The sequence below is a fragment of the Sus scrofa genome, chromosome 2, assembly GCF_000003025.6.
Source record: "Sus scrofa isolate TJ Tabasco breed Duroc chromosome 2, Sscrofa11.1, whole genome shotgun sequence".
In the NCBI taxonomy this organism is placed as follows: domain Eukaryota; kingdom Metazoa; phylum Chordata; class Mammalia; order Artiodactyla; family Suidae; genus Sus; species Sus scrofa.
In genome coordinates this window covers 108,367,816-108,393,433 of record NC_010444.4, presented here as the reverse complement: position 1 = coordinate 108,393,433, position 25,618 = coordinate 108,367,816, and the positions used below count along the sequence as shown (strand labels likewise).

General features: G+C 36.7%; 1 protein-coding gene across 19 annotated transcripts in view; it reads right to left on the bottom strand.

The window, feature by feature from the left end:
* PAM (peptidylglycine alpha-amidating monooxygenase) overlaps positions 1-25,618 on the bottom strand; it is a 280,270-nt gene that overhangs the window by 142,759 nt on the left and 111,893 nt on the right. For 18 of the 19 annotated variants that reach the window (XM_021084557.1, XM_021084555.1, XM_021084561.1 and 15 more), the window contains 2 exons: positions 13,342-13,789; positions 12,185-12,305 (listed from right to left, as the gene is read on the bottom strand). In XM_021084557.1, the coding sequence (XP_020940216.1) occupies positions 12,185-12,305; positions 13,342-13,427 (207 nt within the window). In that variant the 5' untranslated portion in view covers positions 13,428-13,789. Of the gene's footprint in view, positions 1-12,184; positions 12,306-13,341; positions 13,790-14,035; positions 14,060-25,618 lie in introns of those variants that run through there. The other variant, XM_021084553.1, reaches the window with a different exon arrangement.

Genomic DNA, 25,618 nt, shown 5'->3' with positions numbered 1-25,618 from the left:
ATAAATGTTTTATATACATTCAAAAAATGTATATTCTCTTCCTAAAATGTAAAATTTTATATCTACATGGATATTAAATTATATTTATTCTATGCTAAATATACATTAAATTAGTCTGTTGGTTAAAATATACAAATTGTATACAATTTCCTTCATTGCCTTTTGGAATCTATTTGATATACAAACTATCCCTCTATAATTGTATGTTAACTAACCTTGCTTTGAATTTTTGTTTTACATGTTTGATAGTGATGGCTTTTGGTGCTTAAAGATATATAGTTATCCTCAGTAAACTGTACTACTAGATTCTTTTAAAAACAAAATTATAAAAGTTGAGATTCTGATTATTTAATCTGTTTATAGCATTATTTCTAGGATGGTGCCTTTATAATGAATCTGTTTTTTTTTCCAAAATCTCTACACATTCTTTAAATCCTATTGCCTCTACAAAGATTCTCCTAATGAAGCAAGAGAGAAATGCAGATTTTAATCTACTTGTATAAGGTGCTTTAGAAAATTAAGATTATGGTCCTGACTAAAGTATGTTGCAATTACCTTCTTCATGTTCAACTTGATCCTCTGTAATTCTTCAACTATTCTAAGGAATTTATAACACCTTAGTATCTTGCATTAGTTATTTGATAACATGTCTTAACTTACCCATTGTAATGTACTTCGGGGAAGAAATAATAAAAACTAATGGTTTGCTGAATGGTATTGGGCTTTATACATATAAATTCACCAAGATACAATCCTATCAGATGAGAGCTATTATTGGCATCATTTTACAGGTAAGGAAACTGACGCCCATTAAGGGTTAAGGGTCTTGCCTAAGATCTTGCAACCAGCAAGCTGCCAAACTGAACATGTGGTTTATCTTATTCTCATAATGACTTATAACAGAAATGAGGGATGAGAGACAAAGGAGTAAGGAAAGACTGCAGGAAAAATAAGAGCTTTAGAGGTTGCTATAAAGTTTTCAGTTTTAAATGTGAGGGGTACAGGAAGCTCTAAAAGGGTAATCATAGAGGGTGCTGTGATCTGATTTCTGTCTAATTAGGAGCTCTGTAGCTGCAGGAAGAAGGACAGATTCTAGGAATATAAGGGTGAAAGCAGATCAGTTAGGAGAGCTGTTGTAATAGTCCAGGAAAGAGAGAAGGGTGCATGGGCCAGAGAGGGAAAGATGGGTGTGGTGACAAAGGGCTGGATTCTGGATATATTTGGAAGTAGAACCAATAGGATTTTCTGGCATATCATTTATGGGGTGTGAGAAACAGGAGCCAAGAAAGACGCCAGTGTATTTGGTCTAGAGTAACTAACACAAGAACTGCCATTTACAATGCAGTATTTCAAACAACAGAACTCTTTTTTTTTATGACCATTTACTTATGAAAACTGAATAGGTAACTAAGGGACAAAGATCATAGTGCTGTTAACCATATATTGTTTTGTGTGTGTGTGTGTGTGTGTGTGTGTGTGTGTGTGTGTGTGTGTCTTTTTGTCTTTTTGTTGTTGTTGTTGTTGTTGTTGCTATTTCTTGGGCCGCTCCCGCGGCATATGGAGGTTCCCAGGCTAGGGGTTGAATCGGAGCTGTAGCCACCGGCCTACGCCAGAGCCACAGCAACGCGGGATCCGAGCCTCGTCTGCAACCTACACCACAGCTCACGGCAATGCCGGATCATTAACCCACTGAGCAAGGGCAGGGACTGAACCCGCAACCTCATGGTTCCTAGTCGGATTCGTTAACCACTGCGCCACGACGGGAACTCCCATATATTGGTATTTTTATTCTCTGTGTTCTCTAAGTCAGAAGACACAGTTCATGAGATGTCAAAGGTTAAATCTATTTATTAGCCTAAATGGCATATGCAATGGTTTCATTCAAGGATCAAGACACAACAGTCCATGGATGGCTGCCTGTTTCAGTAAATAAAGTTTTTAATTGGAACACAGCCAAGCCATTCATTTACATATTGTCTATGGCTTCTTTCTAACTATAGAACTTACAAGTGGGACCTTATGGCTGGCAAGCCAAAATATTTACTATCTGACACTTTAAGAAATAATTTTCTAATCTCTGGCATAGATTTAGACAGGAGTAATTCAAAATTGTGTTAAACTACACTAGGATGACTGCAATGTGTTTTTCAACAGCCAGGTAATCAGAAATATTTTATCAGAATTCAGATTAGTAGCATTTCTTTCTGTATAGACATGAGAAAATATAAAAAAAATAGTTATTGAATAATTTAGGATAAAGCCACTAATATATATTTTGTTTGTTTAACAAAAGGAAGCTTTTATTTTATAAGATATGTGTAATAAAAAAATGAGTGAGTGTGTGTGCATTTGTACATAGACATGCACATATAAAAATATACAATAGTAACGTTTTCTGGGAAAGATATAGGCCATTAACAGATTGGAGGTTCAAAATTATGAAAAATAAGCATGCATCTCAGATTCAAATAGATCTGTATTCAAATCCTTATTCTTCAATTTACTGGCTACCTGGCTATGGACAGGTTATTTAATATCCATGAGTTTCAATTTCTCATAAAAAAGTTGGAACAGGAGTTCCCGTTGTGGCTCAGTGGTTATCGAAACTGACTAGGAACCATGAGGTTGTGGGTTCAAGCCCTGGCCTTGCTCAGTGGGTTAAGGGTCCAGCGTTGCCATGAGCTGTGGTGTAGGTTGCAGACGTGACTAGGATCCCGTGTTGCTGTGGCTCTGGCGTAGGCTGGGGACCTCCATATGCCATGGGAGTCCCCCAAGAAATGGTAAATAGACAAAAAAAAAAAAGTGGGAATAACAGTACTTTGAACAGAAAGTTTTTATGAGAATTAATGAAACAATGCTTGTACAGTGCCTATTATAGTAATTTACATAATGAGCACTCGACAATGTTTTCTCCTTTAAAAAATTCAGTAGAAAAAAATCAAACCAAAAGGACTCCAAATCTTATTGAAAAAAAAAAATAGGTGATTATTAGGGAGTCTCTTACACTGCAGTTACTTTCTCTAACATCCTCTTAAGTACTGTGTTAATTCAAAAATAGCAAAACTTGCTGGATCATATGGTAGCTCTATAATTAGTTTTCTGAGGTACCTCCATGCTGTTTTCTGTAGTGGTTGTACCAATTTACATTCCCACCAAGAGTGTAGGAGGGTTCCCTTTTCTCCACACCCTCCCTACCATTTGTTATATGTAGACTTACTACTGATGGCCATTCTGATTGGTGTGAAATGGTACCTCATTATAGTTTTCACTTGCATTGCTCTAATAATTAGTGATGTTGAACATTTTTTCATGTGTCTGTTGGCCATTTGTGTGTCTTCTTTGGAGAAATGTCTATTCAGGTCTTCTGCCATTTTTCAGTTGTGTTGTTTGTTTTTTTGCCATTGAGTTGTATGGATAATGTGAGAAAAAGAATGTGTATATATATGTATAACTGGGTCACTTTACAGAACACTGTAAATCAACTCCAATAAAACTTTTAAAAAATATATCAAAAATTAATTGAAAATAAAAGTCTCCTTTCTGTTTCTCATTTTTAATAAGGAAAAATGGTCAGTGTATATTTGCAGCTCTCAACCAAGATATCTGACAGGTTTAGATTACAGTCACAGTGGAAAACAGTTAATAATTCAATCATATCTTCCATAAGTGAACATTAAATAGATTTCTGTAAAAATAAAGAGGAAGCATCATAACTCAAACTTAAATAATTAGCTATCAACTATATGAGATCTTCACTTGTCGTTTACAAGATCCATTTAACACTTTGTATTCTATTTAGTTGTATAATTGAACCCTGCTGTTAATGACTTGCCTTTTTGTTGTGTTTTTTTTTTTCTTTGGCTGTGCCATGGCAGGCAGAAGTTCCGGGGCCAGGAATCACACCCATGCCACAGCAGTGACCTGAGCTGCTGCAGTGACAAGGAGTTGCCACAAGAGAAGTTCAGCCTTGCTGTTATTTGTTGAATTATAAAAATAGGAGTTCCCGCCGTGGCGCAGTGGTTAACGAATCCGACTAGGAACCATGAGGTTGCGGGTTCGGTCCCTGCCCTTGCTCAGTGGGTTGACGATCCGGCGTTGCTGTGAGCTGTGGTGTAGGTTGCAGACGCGGCTCGGATCCTGCGTTGCTGTGGCTCTGGCGTAGGCCGGTGGCTACAGCTCCGATTAGACCCCTAGCCTGGGAACCTCCACATGCCGCGGAAGCGGCCCAAAGAAAATAGCAAAAAGACAAAAAAAAAAATAAATAAATAAAAAATAAATAAATAAATAAATAAAAATAAATACAACTTAATAATTTGACATGCAGCATCCTAAATGATACCAATCCCCTATTAAAATAGAAAATGGGACAACAATTTAATGTGAGGCAGCTAAATAAACAAAACAAGGCCTGATGACCAACCACCCTTTCTAATAATCACCACATTTTCTTTGCTATTAGCTTCTCCATTGGTAAAATGGATAACATTACTTCCTCACTTGAGAAAGAAGAAGGGTATATCATTTTAATTCTTCTGTTGCTCTTTTTCCAAATCCTGAAATTTTATACACATTGCCTAAGTCTTTTTAAATAAGAAGCAAATACTAATCCAGAATTAGGCTATTTCTCGATTTTTCTTCCTCAATGGCAAAATTACTATGCTGCTTCTATTTTTTTTTTTTTTCGTAAAGGGAGAAAAACTAAGAACGGAAGAAAAAGAAACACTAAAGACCATGAGTCATGTTCATTTTAGCACAGTGATTTAATGCACTCTGTCTTCACCCATGGTCTATTTTTTCCTGCAACAGAAATGTACTCGTGCAAGATGGGCTACTGGAGCACCACTTCTGTCTTTTACACTCATAGTCTCACAAGTCTTAGTTATTTTCCAGGCAGCTTCTCTCAGTCAAATCCCATTAACTATGTTTGTTCTAGTGTGTAGATGAATCAGAACAGGACGAAGTATATAGTGGCAGATAGGTCAGAGGGCTGGAGAAGGCAAAAAGGAATGCGGCTGCTGACCACACAGCAGTGGTCAGGGCATCCACTGGGGTTGCAGATGCAAACTCTGGGGTTAGGGGTGGCTCCTCCCTGGGCATTTTCCACCAATTCCCCAGCTGCTTTAGGAAGAGCTCAGATACACTCTCTACAATTAGCATAACAGATAACCTACTGTTGGTGCCTAGAAGGCTGAGGTTAAATTTTCTCCTTTTGTGAAATGAGGCTTAATCTGAAAGTCAAGCTGGCATGTGAGGGAAAATGGAGAAATGCAAGTGTGGGGTGTCTCCCTTCCTTTTATTTTTGTGTCCAAAAGAATACTTAAGAGTTTCTATTTTTTAAAAATGCAAATACTGTTACATACCAGTACTAGAAAGGAGACAAGTAAATCACAACCCTGAAAGAACTAAAACTTATTCCACTAAAGCCTCATTTTTCTGAGGTCCTTGTTAATTTTGTCCTGAATTTTAAGCACTGACTGGGGATACTTTTTTTTTTTTTCTTTTGCTTTTTAGGGCCACACCCATGGTATTTGGAGGTTCCAGGCTAGGGATCAAATTGGAGCTACAGCTGCCGGCCTTAGCCACAGCCACAGCAACTCCAGATCCAAGCCACATCTGTGACCTACACCACAGTTCATGGCAACTCCAGATCCTTATTCCACTGAGCAAGGCCAGGGATCGGATCAAACCTGCAACTTCATGGTACCTAGTAGGATTCATTACAAAGGGAACTCTTTTTTTCTTTCTTCTTTTTTTTTTTTTTTTTTTTTAAATGAGAGTTGCAACATTTATTTCAGGTTCTCTCTTCGGTTTTTTGCTTCTATTTTTTTTTCTTTCTTTTTTGTCACACAGGCAGTATATGGGAATTCCCGGACCAGGGACTGAACCCATGCTGCACAGCAGTAACCAGAGCCTCAGCGGTGAGAATGCGGAACACTAACCTGTGGGCCATTACAGAATTCTCTGGGGTTACTTTTTTTAATTCCACAATGATTGAAATAAAAATACATTTAATATATTATAATATCCCCCAAATCAGCCATAAGCCAAACTTTCATACAAGTGACTTTGCATGAAAAAGTTTAATTGGCATTCTGAATATAAAAAAATTAAAGCACACAGCAATTCCGCATCTGTATTACATACCTTATGTATTACATACCTTATATATTACATCTTTGATAAATAGATATCCTGAGGAAATCTGTTTTAAGTGATGTTATGTTAAGAGCCTGATATTTTAAAACTGATTTCTTAAACTAGTTCAGAAAGAAAAGCCTATGAAAGCTGGGTTCTTATTACATGATTATACATATTGCGGAGGCAAGGGGACTTTCTTCAGTTAGAAGATGAAAAAGTTAACATATACATTTCTTTTCTTTTCTTTCTTTCTTTTTTTTTTTGGTCTTTTTGCCTTTTCTAGGGCCGCTTCCACGGCATATGGAGATTCCCAGGTTAGGGGTCTAATCTGAGCTGCAGCCGCCAGCCTACACCAGAGCCACAGCAACGCGGGATCCGAGCGGCCTCTGCGACCTACACCACAGCTCACGGCAATGGCGGATCCTTAACCCACTGAGCAAGGACAGGGATCGAACCTGCAACCTCATGGTTCCTAACTGAATTCGTTAACCACTGCGCCACAACGGGAACTCCTTTTTTTTTTGAACCCATATACATTTCTTAATGGTTGTTTATTTGGCGGAAAAAGCAAAGAGGAAGATCATGGGAAGCTCTTGAGAATATTTTGTCGGGAGTATATTATTCATTGTGCTTTTATTTCAACAACTACATTCTTTCATCGTCATTTAAAAATAAGTGATAATTTAAGCCTTGAGTTTCACTTTTCAACTTGTTGCCCTGGGGTGTCTGATCTTTAAACTCAGAATCATTTATTTTTCTGTTGTTCTTGGTGATAGATATTTTGTGCTCAAGAACACAGGGAAAGACGGCTTTACAATTTCAAAGCTGATCTGTGACTGGTCAAGAGACAAATATAGAAGGAGACCAGAATTTATAAGAGGTTCAGAAAGGAAAAAGTGTATTCCTCCACAGTTCTCAAACTACTCCCAAAATAAGGAAGGAAAATGACAGCCTAATAATCCTAGGAAAGAAATTCATTTATTATATGGTTTCAAGTTATGACGTTCAGAGAAAATATTTAATTTTGCAAAATTATATTTTCAAAAAATTAGTTTACATTTGTAAATCCTTAAACCAAGATTGTAGGGAACCTAAGCGGCACACATAACACATAAATAAAATGCAATCTAAACATAGGATTTGAAAAGACTTATATTAGATGAGTCCTTTTTTAATAAAGTCAATTTACAAAGTTCTCAGCAAAGTGGAGAAATCCAAGCTGATTTCAAATAAATATAAAAAACATTATGGTTTCACACTGACGAAACTGCTTTTGATAACTTCTTTTCTAGGCATAAAAGAACTTTAAGAAAAACATATCCATTTGCAGTGTTCATTCTCTGATCATAAAGGCCATTTTCAACGGAAATTACTTACGAATAAGCACACTGAGAAACTTACCTCCTTGCTTACTTTCCCCAGGTTTCTCTTACATGGGTTCATGCTTACTGTTACTTGTTTGTTTGGCTACCTCTCCTCTCCTCACCATGTTGTCTTACCTTCTCCATGAAGTCATGACTGAAATTACAAGGTCTGGCAATTTCTTCTTCATCTTAAGGCTCATTCCCATCTCCCTCAATACATGACATAACAATGAATTCACATTTCGTGAGAACTTAGCAGGCAGGGGGCAACTGAACATATCAATGGTGTTACCTTGCTCAGTCCTCAGAATAATCCTGGTTAGGTACTATTATTATTCTGTCTACAGATGCAAGACCTGCTGGTTAAGAAAATTCCAGAGATGACACTACAAAAGCTGGGAAGAAACTGCTGTCAGTCTGGTGCCAAAGCCTATATTCTAGCCTACTGGATTTGGTTTAGATCGAGACAATATAATTTATGTAAAATCACTGTAATTATGCCTTATTTATTCTATTTTATAATCAAACCCCTATGGGATAGTTAACACATTACATTGATGATAATACCTTACAATGACCATGAGCTGGCAGTTTATCAAATTATTTTATTTGTCTATATGAGAGTTGGTGATAGCAAAACCCCTCAGGGTCCCTGGTCAGAAAGAAAATCAAATGAGGAAGAAATAGTGCTAAAAGAGTCTCAAAATACCACTACTTCAAGTCTCTGGATTCGAAGCCGGTGCCATCAGACACCAGATTCTACTTACTTTACCTCTATTCTAGGCTACTTAAAAGCTGCTCACTCTTTTCTCCTTCATCTTCCCCAAAAGATTAAAAAGAAATTTATTAAAGAGGATAGAAATTATTTTTTTAGGCATTCCCGTCATGGCTCAGTGTTAACGAATCCGACTAGGAACCACGAGGTTTTGGGTTCGATCCCTGGCCTTGCTCAGTGGGTTAAGGATCTGGCATTGCCGTGAGCTGTGGTGTGGGTCACAGACGTGGCTCAGATCCTGAGTTGCTGTGGCTGTGGTATGTGGTGTAGGCCGGCGGCTACAGCTCCGATTGGACCCCTAGCCTGAGAACCTCCATATGCCATGACTGTGGCCCTAGAAAAAGACAAATCAGACGAAAAAAAGAAAAAAGAAACTTATTTTTTAAAAATTTCAAGTCAGAGAAAAGAAAGAGTGAGTTTACTTTGAATATAAAACTGATATTGCAATAGGTAATAAACCACTTTCCTGAGACTCTCAACAGCTGGTTTAATGGGAGCAATTTTTTTTTTTTTTTTTTTTTTTGGTCTTTTTGCTATTTCTTGGGCCGCTCCCGCGGCACATGGAGGTTCCCAGGCTAGGGGTCGAATCAGAGCTGCAGCCACTGGCCTATGCCAGAGCCACAGCAACGCGGGATCCGAGCCGCGTCTGCAACCTACACCACAGCTCACGGCAACGCCGGACCGTTAACCCACTGAGCAAGCGCAGGGACTGAACCCGCAACCTCATGGTTCCTAGTCGGATTCGTTAACCACTGCGCCACGACGGGAACTCCAATGGGAGCAATTTTTTTAAAGGTTGCTCTGAAGTCGATGGTATGGCAGAATGGACTGCATCCCAGAGGTCTGACACGGCTGGATAGTCTTTGCTCAGACACTAATGCAGACCTGAGAGCCATCAACAAAACTAGTTAGCTGTACTATATGTACTATTGCTAAGTATACCTTCTCTTCACTGCTATTGCACATCTGCTTGTTTCTCTATCCAAACTTACCTAACGATCTCAAGTTGAACGTAAATCAGATTCACTGATGCATCTTTCCTATTGCCAAAACTTAAGATTTACTTTATAAAACAAACAAAACAAAATAAAAAAAACCAACTTGTTGAGTGAATATACCTCTTTAACCAACCTGGTCTGCCTCAAATACCAACTCAAGTTTTGGGTCTTCAGTTCTTTATTTCTTTAACTTTTGTTGCTCTTCTTGATCTTCTGCCATTAAAAAAATACACTTTAACTTCTCAAGGGCCTTCCTTGTTTCTACATTTTAATTACTCCTATTTTTCTTACATGATTTTCAAATGTTCTAGTCTTCATATTATAGTTATTCTTGATTTCTTTTTCTTTCTGTTCTTTATCATTCTATTTTCTTGATTTTTTTTTTGCCAACTACTGATTTCTTTTCATCTTTTATTCCTTTCCTCTAACATTTTTTCTTTTGTTTCCTTTCTTACTTGCTTATCTCCTCTCCTCTTAAAGATGGGTATTAAACTTAGTTTCATCTACATTTTAAGACAAGAATACTTTCTTCACCAAAAGTACTCATATTATCACAGTTCTGAATCTTCCTCACTCAGTTCATGAGGAAAAAGTTCATGAGGAAAAGAGTTTCTGGGGTTTCTGTATCTATTTCTTCCTGAGTATTCTCAATAGGAGGATAATTATCATTTCTCATGAAAGTTTATGAGGTATATGACCTATATGCCAGCTGGATCAAGTCATGGCACATGATCAATAGAAAGTGATAGGGAAAGTGGAAGAAACCAGTTCTGAGATGATCAGACAGAACAAGTAATTACTTACACAGGTAGGAAGTTTAAGTTTCAAGTCAGAGAAAACCCAACTCAATCTGGATGAAACAAGAAAGGCTAACATAAAGGAAAAGTCCCTAAGTAGCAATGTGACCAAGAGCCTCTATTCTTTCAGTATCTCTGCACCGTCATCAACAGTACGAGTTTTATTCTAGACATGGCTCCTCTCATGAATTCAGCAGACCCTAGGACTTCATACCTTCTGTTCACATGCATGAAAAAAAAATGCATTCCCAGCAAAGGTCCTAAGATTTGACTGGATTGGTCTAGGTCACATGCCTTCTTCTGAACCAATCACAAAGAAAAGGGAAGTAGAAGACAGTGATTTGCTAATCCTAGTCCCTGTGCTCCACCTCTGGATCCTGGGTAAATAGTTCCCTGGGAACCACAGTGAGAAGGAATGGTAGGCTGGAAAGGCAACCAGCAAACGTGCATTGCAAGAGGCAAAGCTGAACGCAGACAGTTCAAAATAACATGCTGCAATTTCCTTATTAATATATGTTGTTTTATCCATAGAGTTATTTTGATAATTACAAGATTATGAAAATTGAGCTCCTCTTCCTTCTTTTATAATTAATTCCCCTAGGAACTTTTTCTGAGAATGTTCACCCCAACACATTAACTATTATGATTATTGTTAAATAATTTAAGTGTTTTTACTGTAAAACAAAGGGAAGAAAAAAAATAACAACAGAATAATAACAAACTACAACAAATGACTATTTGAGAAAATGATATTTTTGTTGGAAAAGAGGGCTTAATGAGTAACCAGTGAATATTTTTACAAAGTAATATAAAGTCATTTTAAGCAAATACAGCAGAAAAATCACTTTTAAAAGTGAGAAGAGACAAGAAGAAGCAGATTTGAGAAGTGAGCCACTATCACTGTTCTTTCCTCTTCCCAATCTCATTATACCTCTTTTTACTAAATACTAAATAAAGAGCTTATAAAATGAAAAGGCCAGGACACTAATAACTAAACATACAGAAAAGTCATCTGCTTGGTCATTTCGGGATAGGCAGGGCTGAGGGAGTAAGGGCCAATTTTACAACAGTAGTTATTTATAAATACTTAGACAACGCATGGATATTCAAATAAATGAATGTCAATCCTTAGTTGTCCAAAAAGGACCATGTATGTCTTTGAGCTTCTGAACATTAATTTCAAAAGAATTCTCCACAGTATGTAGAACACTTTTATTTTCTCAGTACTTTAAAAAAGAAAGAAAGAAAAAGAAAGGACAAGGGGGAGGCTATCTGCAACAGTGAGTCATCAGCCACTGCAGCTCTACAACACCTAGGTCTTTCCCTGTCTCTGCAGCGTTTCAAAAGAAGAAGACTATCTTTTAATGACATACATAAATCCCTGCACTGTCTGGCTGAAAAGCATAATTAATTCTGGCTTTTTCATGCTCAATGAAACACCTTGCACACATGACAGTAGTGGGTTTGAGCTTCTCGTTTACACGTAAAATAGGGAAAGCCCTAGCAACAACCTAGTTCTACTCAAAATGCTCTTTAAGTCACGGTAGCTTGAGTTCTGCCACTATTTCTTCAAAATATATTCTCTTGTGACAAGCAAATCATGCTAAAGAAAACTCACAATCGGCCACCTGTAAGAACAGTTTTTTTTTTTTTTTTAACTTTTCAAAGTGTAGAATATTTTATTTTTCAAATTCTTGGCAGTAAACTCACGCTTTTACTTTTCAACCTGTGGCTGCCATAGAAGGGTATTCATACAACACAATCTCTCAGCTGCAGCTTCTCAATATCATATATCTTTATTACAACATTTTTTTCATATTTTAATATATACTTACATGCTGCATTAGAGGCTATTACTCCATTGAGAATTTCAACACATAAATTTTCAAGGTTCCATTTCAAAACACAAATAATATGGGTAAACTTTTTAAAAAGAAATTTAACCAAAAATTTACTCCTCTTTATATTTAATTATTCTATCCCTATCTGAAGAGTCTTGGAAGCAAATGTCTCCTTTTAAAGAACTAACTACTGCTATAAATGCAGTATTTTTCTTTTAATTATAGACTGTATACAGAACATGTGAACAATGAAATACAGAATTCCTCTCACCTGTTTAGGTGTAACCCCAGGCATGCGAATATCCAATGCAAAATCTGATGAATCAATAGGAATTACTGGTCTGGTGGTACCAAGACATTCATTAGAAAATGATCTGGAAGTTTCTTTAAACCTTAAAAAATAAGAAAATTTCTTTGAACATAATGGAATCTTAACTGGACATGAGATGGAACAGCTTGAACATAATGGAATCTTGACATGAGATGAAAAAAATGAATTCTATGACTTTAAGGATTGTTAAAAAAAAACAAAAAAAGATTAAAGATTGTTGATTTAGACCCAGAAAAGATGTAATAACCATATAACGTTCTGTAACATTCTCAGAATTGAATTGTAGAGTCCAACAGCAACATACACTCAACTTGTAAACAAAATATAATCAGAGTAACCAAGGATACATTTAAAACTTGATTCAATAAAAACTTGTCAAAATATGTATTTGTTTCTAGCTAATGAAAGTACAGAATGAATTAACTAGAATTATCACAGGCTGGCCAATCTTCTAATGGCAGAAATGTTAACTACAAGCCAGTAAAATTTCTGTAACTTATTTTATGAATAATAGTTATGAATAACTATTACTAGTCAGAAACAAAAAACGGACAATAATATTGCTAGGAGGCAGAGCTGTATGAGGGGGTAAAAGATTGCAACATGAATTACAAATGTACAAGTGCATAAATATTTAACACAGTAATTAAGAGGAGCCTGTATACAGCTCAGTGTTTTTCACCAGCTATTACAGTCCATGATCTGCTTCTCCCCATCACTTACCTCTCTTGCTATTTTACTCTTTAGGCTGTTATAAACAAGAAGGCATTCAAGGCTAAACGACTACATTGTAGTTTCTGAAATACCTCCCCAAGAGGGAGTAATTAGTATTGGAAATCACAACTTCCAATTGGAGTTTTGAGAGCCAGTGCAGCTTGGCTACCAAACAGTGGGCTTTTTCTGTCAGGTGGACTTTACAAGAAGTTACTGTGCTAAAATTCCAAATGATTCCAGCGAAGTTAATCAACCTTGTATATTTCTCCAACATTCTGGTTCATAAGTGATTCCATTTTTCAACAGCATGCACAGAAACCATCCAAACAACATTCCGCATGTTTTTAAAAAAAAAAAAAAAAAAAAAAAACAAACACACCCACCTCTTAAAGACAGAAAGTGGGCTTCTGAAACCCAAACAGCTGCTTTGAAAAACAAGGAGAACTAGCAGGCTAGGAAAGCCAGCCATGTCCACGCTGCTCCGGCCCCGCCGGGAGGACCCGGCAGCTTGGCGCTGGGCTGGGGCCGGCGGTAGGGCAGCGGCGCCGCCAGCAGCCGCTACTTCATGGCCGGGGCGCGGCGGGCGTCCAGCGGCGGCCACACACCATCTGCCCGGAGAGCCGCGAGGTGGACCGGCCGAGGTGTCCGAATAGGGAGCCGAGCCCCGTGGGAAGGCGGTACTTTTGTTCGGTCAGCGAGCGGAAGCTCTCCTCCCTTCAGAGGTGCTTTCTGCCTTGGTGCTGGGGCTAGACGTGCGGGTTCCTTATCGCTCGGGAGTGACAGGGACTGTGAGGGATATCACACAAACCCGCGTCAGTCATCATTCAGAACCTGCAAAAATAGAAGCAGATAATGGATGACTAACACATTACAGCATTTGTCCTCAGCAAATCCCAGCTGAGGTTCTTTAATACATTAGTAGTTTCACAAGCTTGAGCCCAAGCCTGGTGAAAATGCTGGTCTGTTGAGTTTCCTCCCCTACGACCAGCCCCCAAGATTTCACAAACCCTCATAGCCCCTCGTCTGCTTTTCGCTCTTTCCTCCTTCCTCACACCCACTCTCTTTTTCTTTACTTACTTCTTTCCCCCTTTTCCCTCACATCCACTCCACTCTCCGAATTTCTTCTCCTTACTTCCTGTATCATTCTCTTCTATTATAAAAATGCACTTAATACCTCTGCAGAATGTAAACAAAGTTATTCACACTACTGATAGGCTAAGGCACAAGAAAGGGGGAAAAAAAAACCTAAGACAGAGACAAAGCACTTGGATACAACAGTAATCAGATAGAAAAGGACTTTGAGAACAAAGGCATGTTTATATACATGCATCACAGAGCTATAGATCCGAGGAGAAAACACCCCCCTGCCAGCATGATCACCACAGAAGTAAGCAATCACTGATGTTCTCAGAATTATTTTAAAACAAACCAAAAATCTACAGCTATTATGCTATATGAAATGGCCTATTTAAAAATCCTAAATCTAATATACAAAGTAATAATTCTTTACTTATAATACACACCTCCCAAAAGATACTCTTTCTTGAATAAAGTTTGAAGACTTAATGCAATGCAATTAGAAGCAGTAAGGAGAATCTAAGCTGCCCCACATGAATTTTATCTACTAAGGGTATGATCAAGAAGTTAACATTAATGTAGATGAGAGGCTGTGCAGAACTATTACAACATCTCAATATTTTGTGAAGAGGGCTCGACTAGGCCAAATTTTAAAATATGTGTGTTTTGACTTTACTGTTGTTCTGAATATATTACAATGTAACCAAATATGTTGGTTTAGTCTGAAGGCATTATTTTAAAACCTATCACTCAAAATATAAAAATACTTTCAAAGAAAAAACATTTCCTAAAGTTTTACTTATCACTGAATATAAACATATTTTGGGGAATCACAAATAAATCCATTGGCCAGATGAATAACAGTAAAAAACAAAAATCAGTAAGATCATATAGAAGTGCTCCATGAATAATAAATTAGTCTCTAAATCATCCTCTGGAGATCACAAGACACTAAAGCTAAACAATACAAAACAAGCAAACTAAAACTAAAACTAAAACAAACAAAAAATGTGAACTAAACTTTAAATCAGAAGAATTCATGGTCATTTCTTGCTAGAAGAAACATACCTTACACCAAATATAAATAAAATGTGATTGGCTGTCCAACCTATTCAAGGATGCTTGAGGTTCACCAGCATCCAAGGACCACAGTTAATTTACATAAGCAATGGCATTTTTAAAAGACTGATGATATTTGTTTGAACTTTCTCTTTGGCTTGCTATGTGAGCTTTCAGAACAAAAATGTTCAGCTTGGTCAGAATCCTGTGGGTAAAGGAAAGAACTCCTTATGGGAGAAGACAAACAACTGGCCAGAAGGCTATGCTATTGCCTTTGCTGACAATAAAATGTAATCTGTATAAGGATAATACTACACATTCCCTGAAGTTCTTTCTCTTTATACATGTGTGAAGAAGGGATTATATTTTATTATTTCATGCAGAACAGCATTCAAGGACAGTCCTTTTTCAGTTGGCAAGGAGATTTGGTGTTATACAAACACTTGAAAACAAATTTAGTGTTAAAATTCTTTAACAGGAACACATCCTTAAGTGCTAGTCTTTGAAAAAAATTCCACTTATCTCTTTGATTGATTTTATTACCTTTGATGTCCCTGAACCACACACTAAAAGAAAAGGGAACTGAAGTTGTGGGTAAAAGCAAAGTTGTTATTTGCAGCCATGCAGAGAACAAAAGGTCTTATAAAAATGAAAGCTAATTGTGCTTCTCGGTTCTTGATGCCTTGTCAACTAAAGACAAAATACAAATCATCATATGAAAAAATCATGTCTAATCATTTCATTTGTTATTTTACAATACCTGATAATTGTGGAATATATATATATATATTTCTATGTATAATATTCAAATCTCAGTAGTCTTCTTCAGGATTAAAATATTCAAAATATATTCCTTGAGATAATTCATTTTCTAATTCAAAAATACTTAATTTCATATTCTGTACAAAATATTATATGTTGGGATTTTATAAAATGAATTAAAGTAAAAGAGAAAATAGTCTATTAAGGGAGATGTGGACTTGACACAAGTAATATAAAGTGTTTTTAGAATGTAGCAGTCCTGTAAGAATACGGTAAAAGGGACTCAGGGAATTTTAGGGAAGGAAAGATCACTGCAACCTTCAAGAGGAGGGTAAGAAAAAAAGAGAAAGGTAAAGCAGTCTTCAATGGAAAAGGTGGCCACTGAGCAAGAGCTTGGAGTGTGATTGGTTTTCTGCAGTGGGAGCTAGAGAGCATCTATTCCAGGTGAGGGACACAGGAGCCCAAATGGGGAGAAAGGATGTTTGAAAAACAAGTAATAGATTCTGCCTCCTAGATGCAAGCTGCAGACCCAGATTTGATATTTTATTTGTAACACAAAGCAAATACTCTGTTTATACATTATAAATAAATTCTTAGCAAGCATGATGTATAGTTTATACCTGTACAAATGTTAATTCTAGGAGCAGTACTATTATGTAGACAGTAAAGTCTAGGACAGAGGACCATAAAACTAATATGGCTTTTAAAAGTGAGCAGTCTATTCTTTTCCATTTTTATTTGAAAAAAAAAAAGATGGTTGAAATTTGTAATTAGTCAAAGAATCAAATATATTGTCCATTCACTTACTGATTCACTTATCAACAAGGAGCACCAGTACAGCATAGAGTCCAACAGCTTGTAAAGTGAAGAAAAACTGCCTGGATTTCACCATTGACTAGCCTCAATTTCCTCATCTGCAAAATGGAAATAATTCTACCATCTATCCTTGTTATAAGGAGTAAACGAATTCATACCCTTAGAATAGCGCCAGACATAAATAAATTTTCATTTTATTTTAAGGAGATTTTATGTGGTTTCCTACAATAACTTATGATTAAACTGATTAAAGGAAGGATACATATCCATTCACTTAGCAATTGGACTCTAAGGATTTACTTGTGGGCAAAAATTGAACAAGGGCACAAACATGTTATTAAGAGTATCTACTAAAATGGATTATAATAACAGATAGCTGTTATCAATGCCCATCAATAGGAGATTGGTAAAATTTGGGGAGAATATTATGCATCCCTTTAAAAAAGGACAAATGGGTGTATTTTTATAGGCAAGGTCATATTCTATGACAGACTTTTTCTTTCTGTATAACTTAAAAAAATGTTTAAACAATCTCAAACCTACAGAAATACTGTGAGTAGAAAGATTTTTTTTTTTCTTTTACCATTTGAGAATAACCAATTGCTGACCTGATGTCTCATCACCCCTGGCGTCTTTAGTGTATTTCCTAAAGTACATTCCACTATAGAACTACAATATAACTATCAAAATAAAAATGCTCACTTTGATACATTACTTTCATCTAATCCTCAGTCACCAAACTTTGTCAACTATCCCAATAATATCCCTCATAGCAAGAGAATCCAGTTCAGAACCAAGCATTTCATGTAAAATTATCAAGTCTCTCTAGAGTTTTCTTCACTCAAGGACAGTTTCAGTCTTTAACTTTTATGCCCTTGACTATATTGAAGATTGCAGGCCAATTATTTTGTAGAATGCCGCTCCATTAGTGTTTGTTCTTTACTTATTAGGACTATATTCAGGTTGTGCATCTGTAGCAGGAATACCACAGAGATGATGCTGTATTCTTCTCCCTGCATTTGTACTAGTTATCCATTGCTGCATACCAAATTACCTCAAAACTTAGTAATTGAAAACAATAAACATTCTCTCATGTAGTTTCTATGCATCAGGTAAAGAAAAAGCTTAGCTGGGTGATTCTCTCAAGAGGTTGTAAGCCAGATGTTGGCAAGGGCTGCAGTCATCTGAAAGCTTGACTGGGGATGAAGGATTTGCTTGCCTGATGGCTTACTCACAAGGCTGGCAAGCTAGTGCTTGTTGTTGGTAGAAACAACATCTCCTCACAATGTGGCCCTCTCTCTAGTGCTGCTTGAGTGTCCTTATAACATGCCAGCTGATTTCTGCTACACTCAGTGATATCTTATTGGACCTAGCATCAGAAGTCACACACCATCACTTCTGTAATATCCTATCCATTACACAGATCAGCCCCACTCAGTGTGAATAAAGACTAATAAGGCCACGAAAATGAGGAGACAAGGATCATCTTGGAATCTGGCTACCACAGTATCTTATTAGATATAATTTTGATTTGTCTCATTACTGAAGATGTAAATTTTGCTCATATCATTAAGTGATGTCTTCTAGACTTTTCCACTGTAAAATTACCACTTTTCTCTTTGTAGTTAATATTTTTTGGTGAAGAGGTTATTTTTGACTTTGTAACTATTCCATTTCCCAGCAAAATTTAATTTTACCCCTTTACTTATTATAAATCTGGACACAAAGTTTCCTATTTATTTCAGTGGGTTTTTTTGTTTTCTGGTTTTTTGGGTTTTTTTTTGTTGTTGTTGTTGGATTTGTTTTGTCTTTTTGCCTTTTCTAGGGCTGCTTCTGCGGCATATGGAGTTCCCAGGCTAGGGGTCTAATCGGAGCTACAACTGCCTGCCTACACCACAGCAACAGCAAGGCCACATCCAAGCTGTGTCTGCGACCTACACTACAGCTCATGGCAACACCGGGTCCTTAACCCACTGAGCGAGGCCAGGGATCGAACCCGCAACCTCATGGTTCCCAGGTGGATTCGTTAACCACTGAGCCACGATGGGAACTCCTCAGTAGGTTTTGATCTGTTTATTTATTTACATTACTTACCTTGATGCTCAGAGTATCTCAGTCATGACCCCTTAAGCTTGCTTTCATGTCATTTTGATATGTCCTATCCTCCTTCCTTGCTTTTTGTGCCCTCCTCTATCTGGGCTCAAAACCCTCCACCAGACCTTGCTCCTTGTGTTTTTTATCCCATTTGGCCTTTGCTGACACCCTACACCAGGCTGCCTACACACATGGATGCCCTCCTCACCCTGTTTCAGATGTGACACCCCAATCCAAGCCATCAAACTCTGCTCTCCTCCTTACTCCAGGTGGGCTTCAAACCCCATGCCAGGCCACCCATCCTGAATGCCTGCCTTACTCTGCCCCAAATAACAGCTTTAGGACTGAATTTTTCAGAAAGAGAAAAGACATTAATTTAAAGAAATCAAATTATAGAACAGTATACACATACATTTAAAATTCTGAAGTAACAGAACACAGATTTCCAATGATCTTCAATGGGGATAGGTTAAACAAAGAAAAAAACAGGGAGGCATTCACGGTCCATTTATATGCTTCTGCAGTCCTTTTAACTTTCACAAGCTTATATTACTTTTGTAACCATAATAGGGATATATTTATATGTGTGTGTGTAATACATAAATATTTCTATAAAATATTTTATAAATATTTTTGTATTTTGTATAATATATTTAAAATACTGAATATGATTCTACAGATTTTAATTTATGAGTCAATTTCTGAGTTCAGATTGTATTTTGAAATATAACTCTTCTTTTGTTGGGAAAAAACTTTACAAACTAAATTTTATGGTGGTTATATAGCTCTAAGGTAAGGTTTCTCAAGCTCGGCACTAGCAACATTTTGGGCTCAATAATTCTTTGTTGCAGAAGACTGCCCTGTGCATTACAAGATGTTTAACAGCATCTCTGGGTTCTACCCACTAGATTTCAGTTGCACTCCCTGGGGTTGTTAACAACTAAAAATGCCTCCACTGTTGTATAAGTACTGCTCGCTAACCGACTGCACCACTGGAGATCCAGATATTGCCAAATGTCTTCTGGAAGGACAAATCAAAAATCACCCGAGCCGATGGGAGTTCCCATCATGGCGCAGTGGAAATGAATATGACTAGGAACCATAAGGTTGCGGGTTCAATCCCTAGCCCCAGTCAGGGGGTTAAGGATCCAGCGTTGCCATGAGCTGTGGTATGGGTCACAGACGCGACTTGGATCTGGCATTGCTGTGGCTGTGGCATAGGCCGGCAGCTGTATTCCGATTGGACCCCTAGCCTGGGAACCTCCATATGCTACAGGTGCAGCCCTCAAAAAGCAAAACAAAACAAAACAAAAACGCCATCGTTGAGAACCACTGCTGTAAAAGTTTATTAACATGCAGCTTAATTTTAAATAAAATGTGATACAATAATACCTGAATTATTGTAAATCAACTATACTTCAGTTTTTAAAAAGTGATATCATTCCCTTCAACTATATATATATATGAAATGAGATATAAATTGATTTTTAAAAGTACTTGCAAATATGTAACTTTTAAAGAATGGAAAAAGAATAATCATAATAGCAACTAACATTTATTGACTTACAGGCTCGGCATTGACCTTATGCATATTATCTCACTGAACTCATCAATTTTAAGTAACAGTTATTATTCTCATTTTATAGATGAGCTTAGAAAAATTAACTAACTTGCTCTGGTTATAAAGCAGTAGAGCAAGGATTCAAATCTTGGCTTGCAGACTCCAGAATCGATCCTCTTAACTCATGTTCTTCAATATAAAACAAATTTTCAGCATAGCTAGGGGTTGTTTTCTTAAAGTACAACAAAAAGCAAATTCTCTGAATATCATTTTATTGTGGAAAAAAAAAAAACAGCCAATGTTTATCAAGCAGTTACTATACAGCAGGCACTGTGCTAATAATAAGCATTGTATACAGATTAGCTCATCTGAATCCTTACAGCAACTCTATGAAATTTGTACTATTATATCATTCCCATTTTACTGAAGTGAAAACTGGAAACAGAATTGGTAACTTGCCCAGGGCACATAGCCAAAATATAAACACAGGCAATCTGACGCCACAGTTGAAGACCTTAATTATTCAGCTATAAATGCAATCTAGTTTGTTTTTTATTTTTTTCATTCATATATTAGGAAGCATTAACATTCTACAACATTCAAAACATTCCTCATTTAGCTAACTCAGAAAGGAAAAAACGAAGATCTATGACAAGGGTCCAAATCAGATCCCAAATATAGGTTTTGTCTGGCATGCAAGAATTTTGCCTAACTCTTCCCCTGAATTTGAATTCTGCGTAAACATTTCAGAATGAAAAGAGTTCACATAAAACGTGTGTCTTGAAGAGTTATAAAATCTGGCATCACTAGACCCACATTTCCACATGGGAAGAATCAGCTGAATCAAGAAGAGTCTTCCTTTATAGACAAGGTCAGCAATCTGCAGATCACCACAGTCCCCATAGCTCCCTATTTATTCCCAGATCCTGAGGCCAAGAGTAGTGGTTTTAACTGCCACTCAGCACTGTGGTATAGTTTTGCTGTCTGTCCTTTTTGTTTGTTTTATATACTTTGCTGTTTTGTTTTGTTTTTTTTTTTTCCATTAACATTACTAGCTGTACCCTAAAGTCATTTGCGTTGGGACCCCAGAGGTACACTCTTCTCTATGTGGGAAGAAACACATAGCATCCTGCACAAAGCAGTGTTTGCCACACTTAAATACACTAAGTTGCTGCTTTTCTTTCCTTTCTATTTTTTTTTTTTTTTAAGGTTTTCTTCACTAGCATGACACACTAAATTCAATGGCGTTTTCTGCACTTGGCTGTGTTTGAGATTCATCTCTTCTTAACATGTAGCCAATTTGAAGTACCCTTCCCTTGCAAATCAAAATTAGCTGGGTATCTATTAGAATATATGTGATAAACAATCTCAGGGGTACCAGTCAGCATTTGATTCTACTGTAATAAGAACTTGCCAAGAGTAACAAATTTTATTTATTTAATTTCTTGGTTTCCATGATCAGTACCAGATGCCCTTTAAATATGTCCATTAGTCATCCAATTGCTCAGTCCTGTAAATATTTCCATGGGGAAAAAAACAAGAGACATTATTTTTAATTAAGTTTCTCAGCTTTGACTAATACAAATGTTACTTCATAACACATGTATCTAAATTCAGGGCCAGCATATTTTAATGTAAGATAAAACAGATCCCTGTGTTCCAATCAGCACACATCCTTTAGTTGAAAGGACTGCACTGGGAAGTTCTCAAGAGACCAGCGCACTGCACAGGAGAGCATTAACCGTTACTGATGATGTCAGAGAGTGGAACGGTGCCTTTGTAGGCTACTCATTTGCCCACCAGGTACCTCATTTACTTATAAGCTTAGAATGTGACAAAAGATTTTGTTTCAGAAATACAGCACAAAACACTTCAGCAGCTATGGTCAACTTTAAATATTCTTGCTGAGTTGGGGAGCAGGCCTTGAGCTTGGTCCTACAGGGTCATTGAGCAAATGCCTCTGGGTTTTCTGTCCTAACTCACAGAACAAGTCAGAGTTGAGGGCCTACATTTATAGGCTATCTCTAGGGCACTTCAAAAATTAAATTCTCTTCTTCTTTCAAAAGTCTTTTTTTTTTTTTTCTTTTTTCTCCCCTAATAAAGAATGACTCATTGGCTGAAATAAGTATTGAAAGATCTTTTCATTACCTTTGTAATGCTTCCTTTGTGGGTCCTGCATTATTATTTTCTATTTCTAAGAGGAAGTTGTCATAGAATGAAGGGGACTGGTGTGTGTGCTACATTTAAGAGCAAATATTCAGTCCCAGGCACTGGGCTTAGTTGGATGTGGTCTGAAGGCAGGGATCTATCTTTGCTTCTGTCTTTCTTACAGCTAATCAACATATTTTTTAAATGGGATGTTTTCTTTTGTAGGGATTTTTTTTTTTTCCTGTTTATGCTTCCACATCCTTACACATAGTTATTCCTGAAGCATTTCAGTACATATTTTTTAAATGCCTTCCTATGACTTCAGAGGCAAGAGCTATTAACTACACATGAACCTGGATCAGATCCAGAACATGCAGTTACAAGATAAGTATTCTCTATTTCGATAAGTAAAAAATTTTCAGGAAATTTCTAGATTTTCACTCAAAAATAACACTGAACTTTATCTTTTGCTTCTTGTGCTATTCACACAGAAGCATTTTCTCCCAGAGCAGAATCAAATTTTCAAATGATTCATGTTTTCCATTTTGAATGTTCACATCCTTACAATAAAATACCCATAAACATACCTCTTGCTAACATAAAACTTTTGCTATCCTTGCCTTTAAGCATCTCGGATGCATAATTACATTCCTTCAAGTGGAATCGATAATCACAAAATGCTATTACATAATTGAAAAACTTATGGGAATTTTTGTTAAAGATCATGAAAGAATGTCAAAACATTCTCTCATTTATACAATTCTGCTCATCTGAGTTTATGGAATCCCTAGAGGGATTCCATAAAATATATACTACACACTGCCCCCTCAATCCATATAATTTGAGAGCCATTAACAAAAGAAACACAACTGCTTGAAAACATTTTAATGTCTTTTATTTTAGGGTATAGAAGCTTCAGTAAAATATAGCTTAATCATAAGAAGACTACTTGAAATTGTAAATATGCAATTCACCACTGAAAGAAGTACGATATATGAAAGTAGCTTATATTCAGATATTTTAATTTCTCATCTATAATAATAAAAGTTTTCTTTGATCAGTGTCCCCAAACTCCCCACGAACTATCAATGCCGAGCTGCATAATGTTCTTCTGGCTAAAAAGGATCAAAGCATTCTTGTTTGCTAGAAGTCTTTGATATTGCTTCACAAACAGGTGGTGAATTTATTTCATTGCTATTAAACCATTTCTTTCTGTCTTGAGTTTAGGAAGAAATGGTTTATTTTAACAAGGTGCTTACAGACGGGCTTGCTCTCCCTAATTTTTAATCTTCTTTACAAGGTTTCCCATAGTGACTTGCACTACACCCTGGAAATGAAATAAGAGCTGAAAAAAAAGGAGTTCCTGTTGTGGCTCAGCGAAAATGAATCTGACCAGCATCCTTGAGGACGCAGGTTTGATCCCTGGCCTTGCTCCGTGGGTTAAAGATCTGGCATTGCTGTGAGCTGTGGTGTAGACCATCAACTGAAGCTCAAATTTGACCCCAAGCCTGGGAAACTCCATAAGCCCTAAAAAAAAAAAAAAAAAAAAAAAAAAAAAAAAAAGAGCTGAATCAAAGATGAGGCCCATGATCCTCTGAGCATGAAAGAACTGTACACAGTCCTAATGGCATCACTCCAAGGAAGTGAGGCCCAAGCATGCTCAGTTGATCTTATTTGCATCATATGTCCACTATTGAAGTCACATGCCCTAACTTGAGTTACATCATAACAGAAAGTTGAATTTTTAATAATTATCATTGAAGAGTTAAAAAAAACAGGGCTAAAACTTCAAATTTAACCACTTTTTCTAACACTAAAAATAAGAGCAAAAACAGTAACACTGTCATTCAGCAAAAACAGAACTAAAATCTTAACCTAAATCATTTGAAATGCGTGCCACCAATCAGGAAATAACAATTTATATTTCAAAGGAATTACCACTGTTGTGTCAAGAATTATTAGGAAATATTTACTGGATGGGCACTGAGAGGTATTTTATATCATGGCTCAAGTTTGGGTTGCATGGCTTAAGGACACTGTACAGACGGAGATTTGTAGAACCAACAGTCCAAAGAAGTCAGTGGTGGAGGCAAATAACACACATTTATATTCCAAAAGCAGTTAGACATTTTCTGGGAACAAACAAATATAAAATGGTAGACCGACCTAGGTGCCTGGGGTTTAAATGAGACAAACAGGTACTTATTAGTAATACCTGACAATCTCTTTGTAGGAGTATTGACGAAAATGTAACATTGTTGCTGAAGCATTTTAAAGATGAAATGTGCCATATGACTACTAAATAGTACAGGTACTAGTCAATTTTACTACTATTTGCTTGATTCTCTTGAACTTAATAGTTATTTCTAAATAGAGAGATAATGTGAATTAACTTATTGGAAGATGGTTCTTTTGAAATGCAATTTTTTCAGCTTTGAAATGGAATTTTTAAACTCAGTATATGTACATAAAAGTTATTTTTAAAAATTTTGCTTCCCGTTATGATGAATTTCTATTATCAAAGGATTAAATTTCTCAAACCGTGAAGAAATCATGCAGATATAAAAGCTTAGATCATGATATAGGCAACCCATGACAATATGTAAAATTCTATTGATAAAGCAAACTATGTACTTCTAGTCTAGTAGTTCCACTAAAAGACTGTTACCTCTTTTGAAATGACATATTCCCAAAGATTGGTAAAAACAGAAGCAAACAGAAGAAAAAGGGTCTTGATATACTACTTATAAAATATATTACTCATAAAAGTATAAAAAGTATAGACTTACTAGTGACCATATTTATTTTCATCAAGGTCATCATCAAACCTTTTTAAATTCCTTTGACAAAATAAACCTATAAATAATCAGTGCTTCCTGTAACTAGCCCAGAGGTACATCAGAATACCCTTAAGAGAAGCTGACCATTTCATCTTTCAGTATGATTTTCAGGGAAATTTATGTCTATACAAATGCATTCAAAATTAATGGCCCATGTTCAACCATGCTTGGTCATTTCCACCATCATAATGACCAGCTTCACTGATTCAGGGATGGATACAAACTGGGAAGGCAGCTTCTAGATTGGTCACGCTGGTTACATCTAGCAAAATACTACACTAATTACTGCTCTTTTGGCATGGT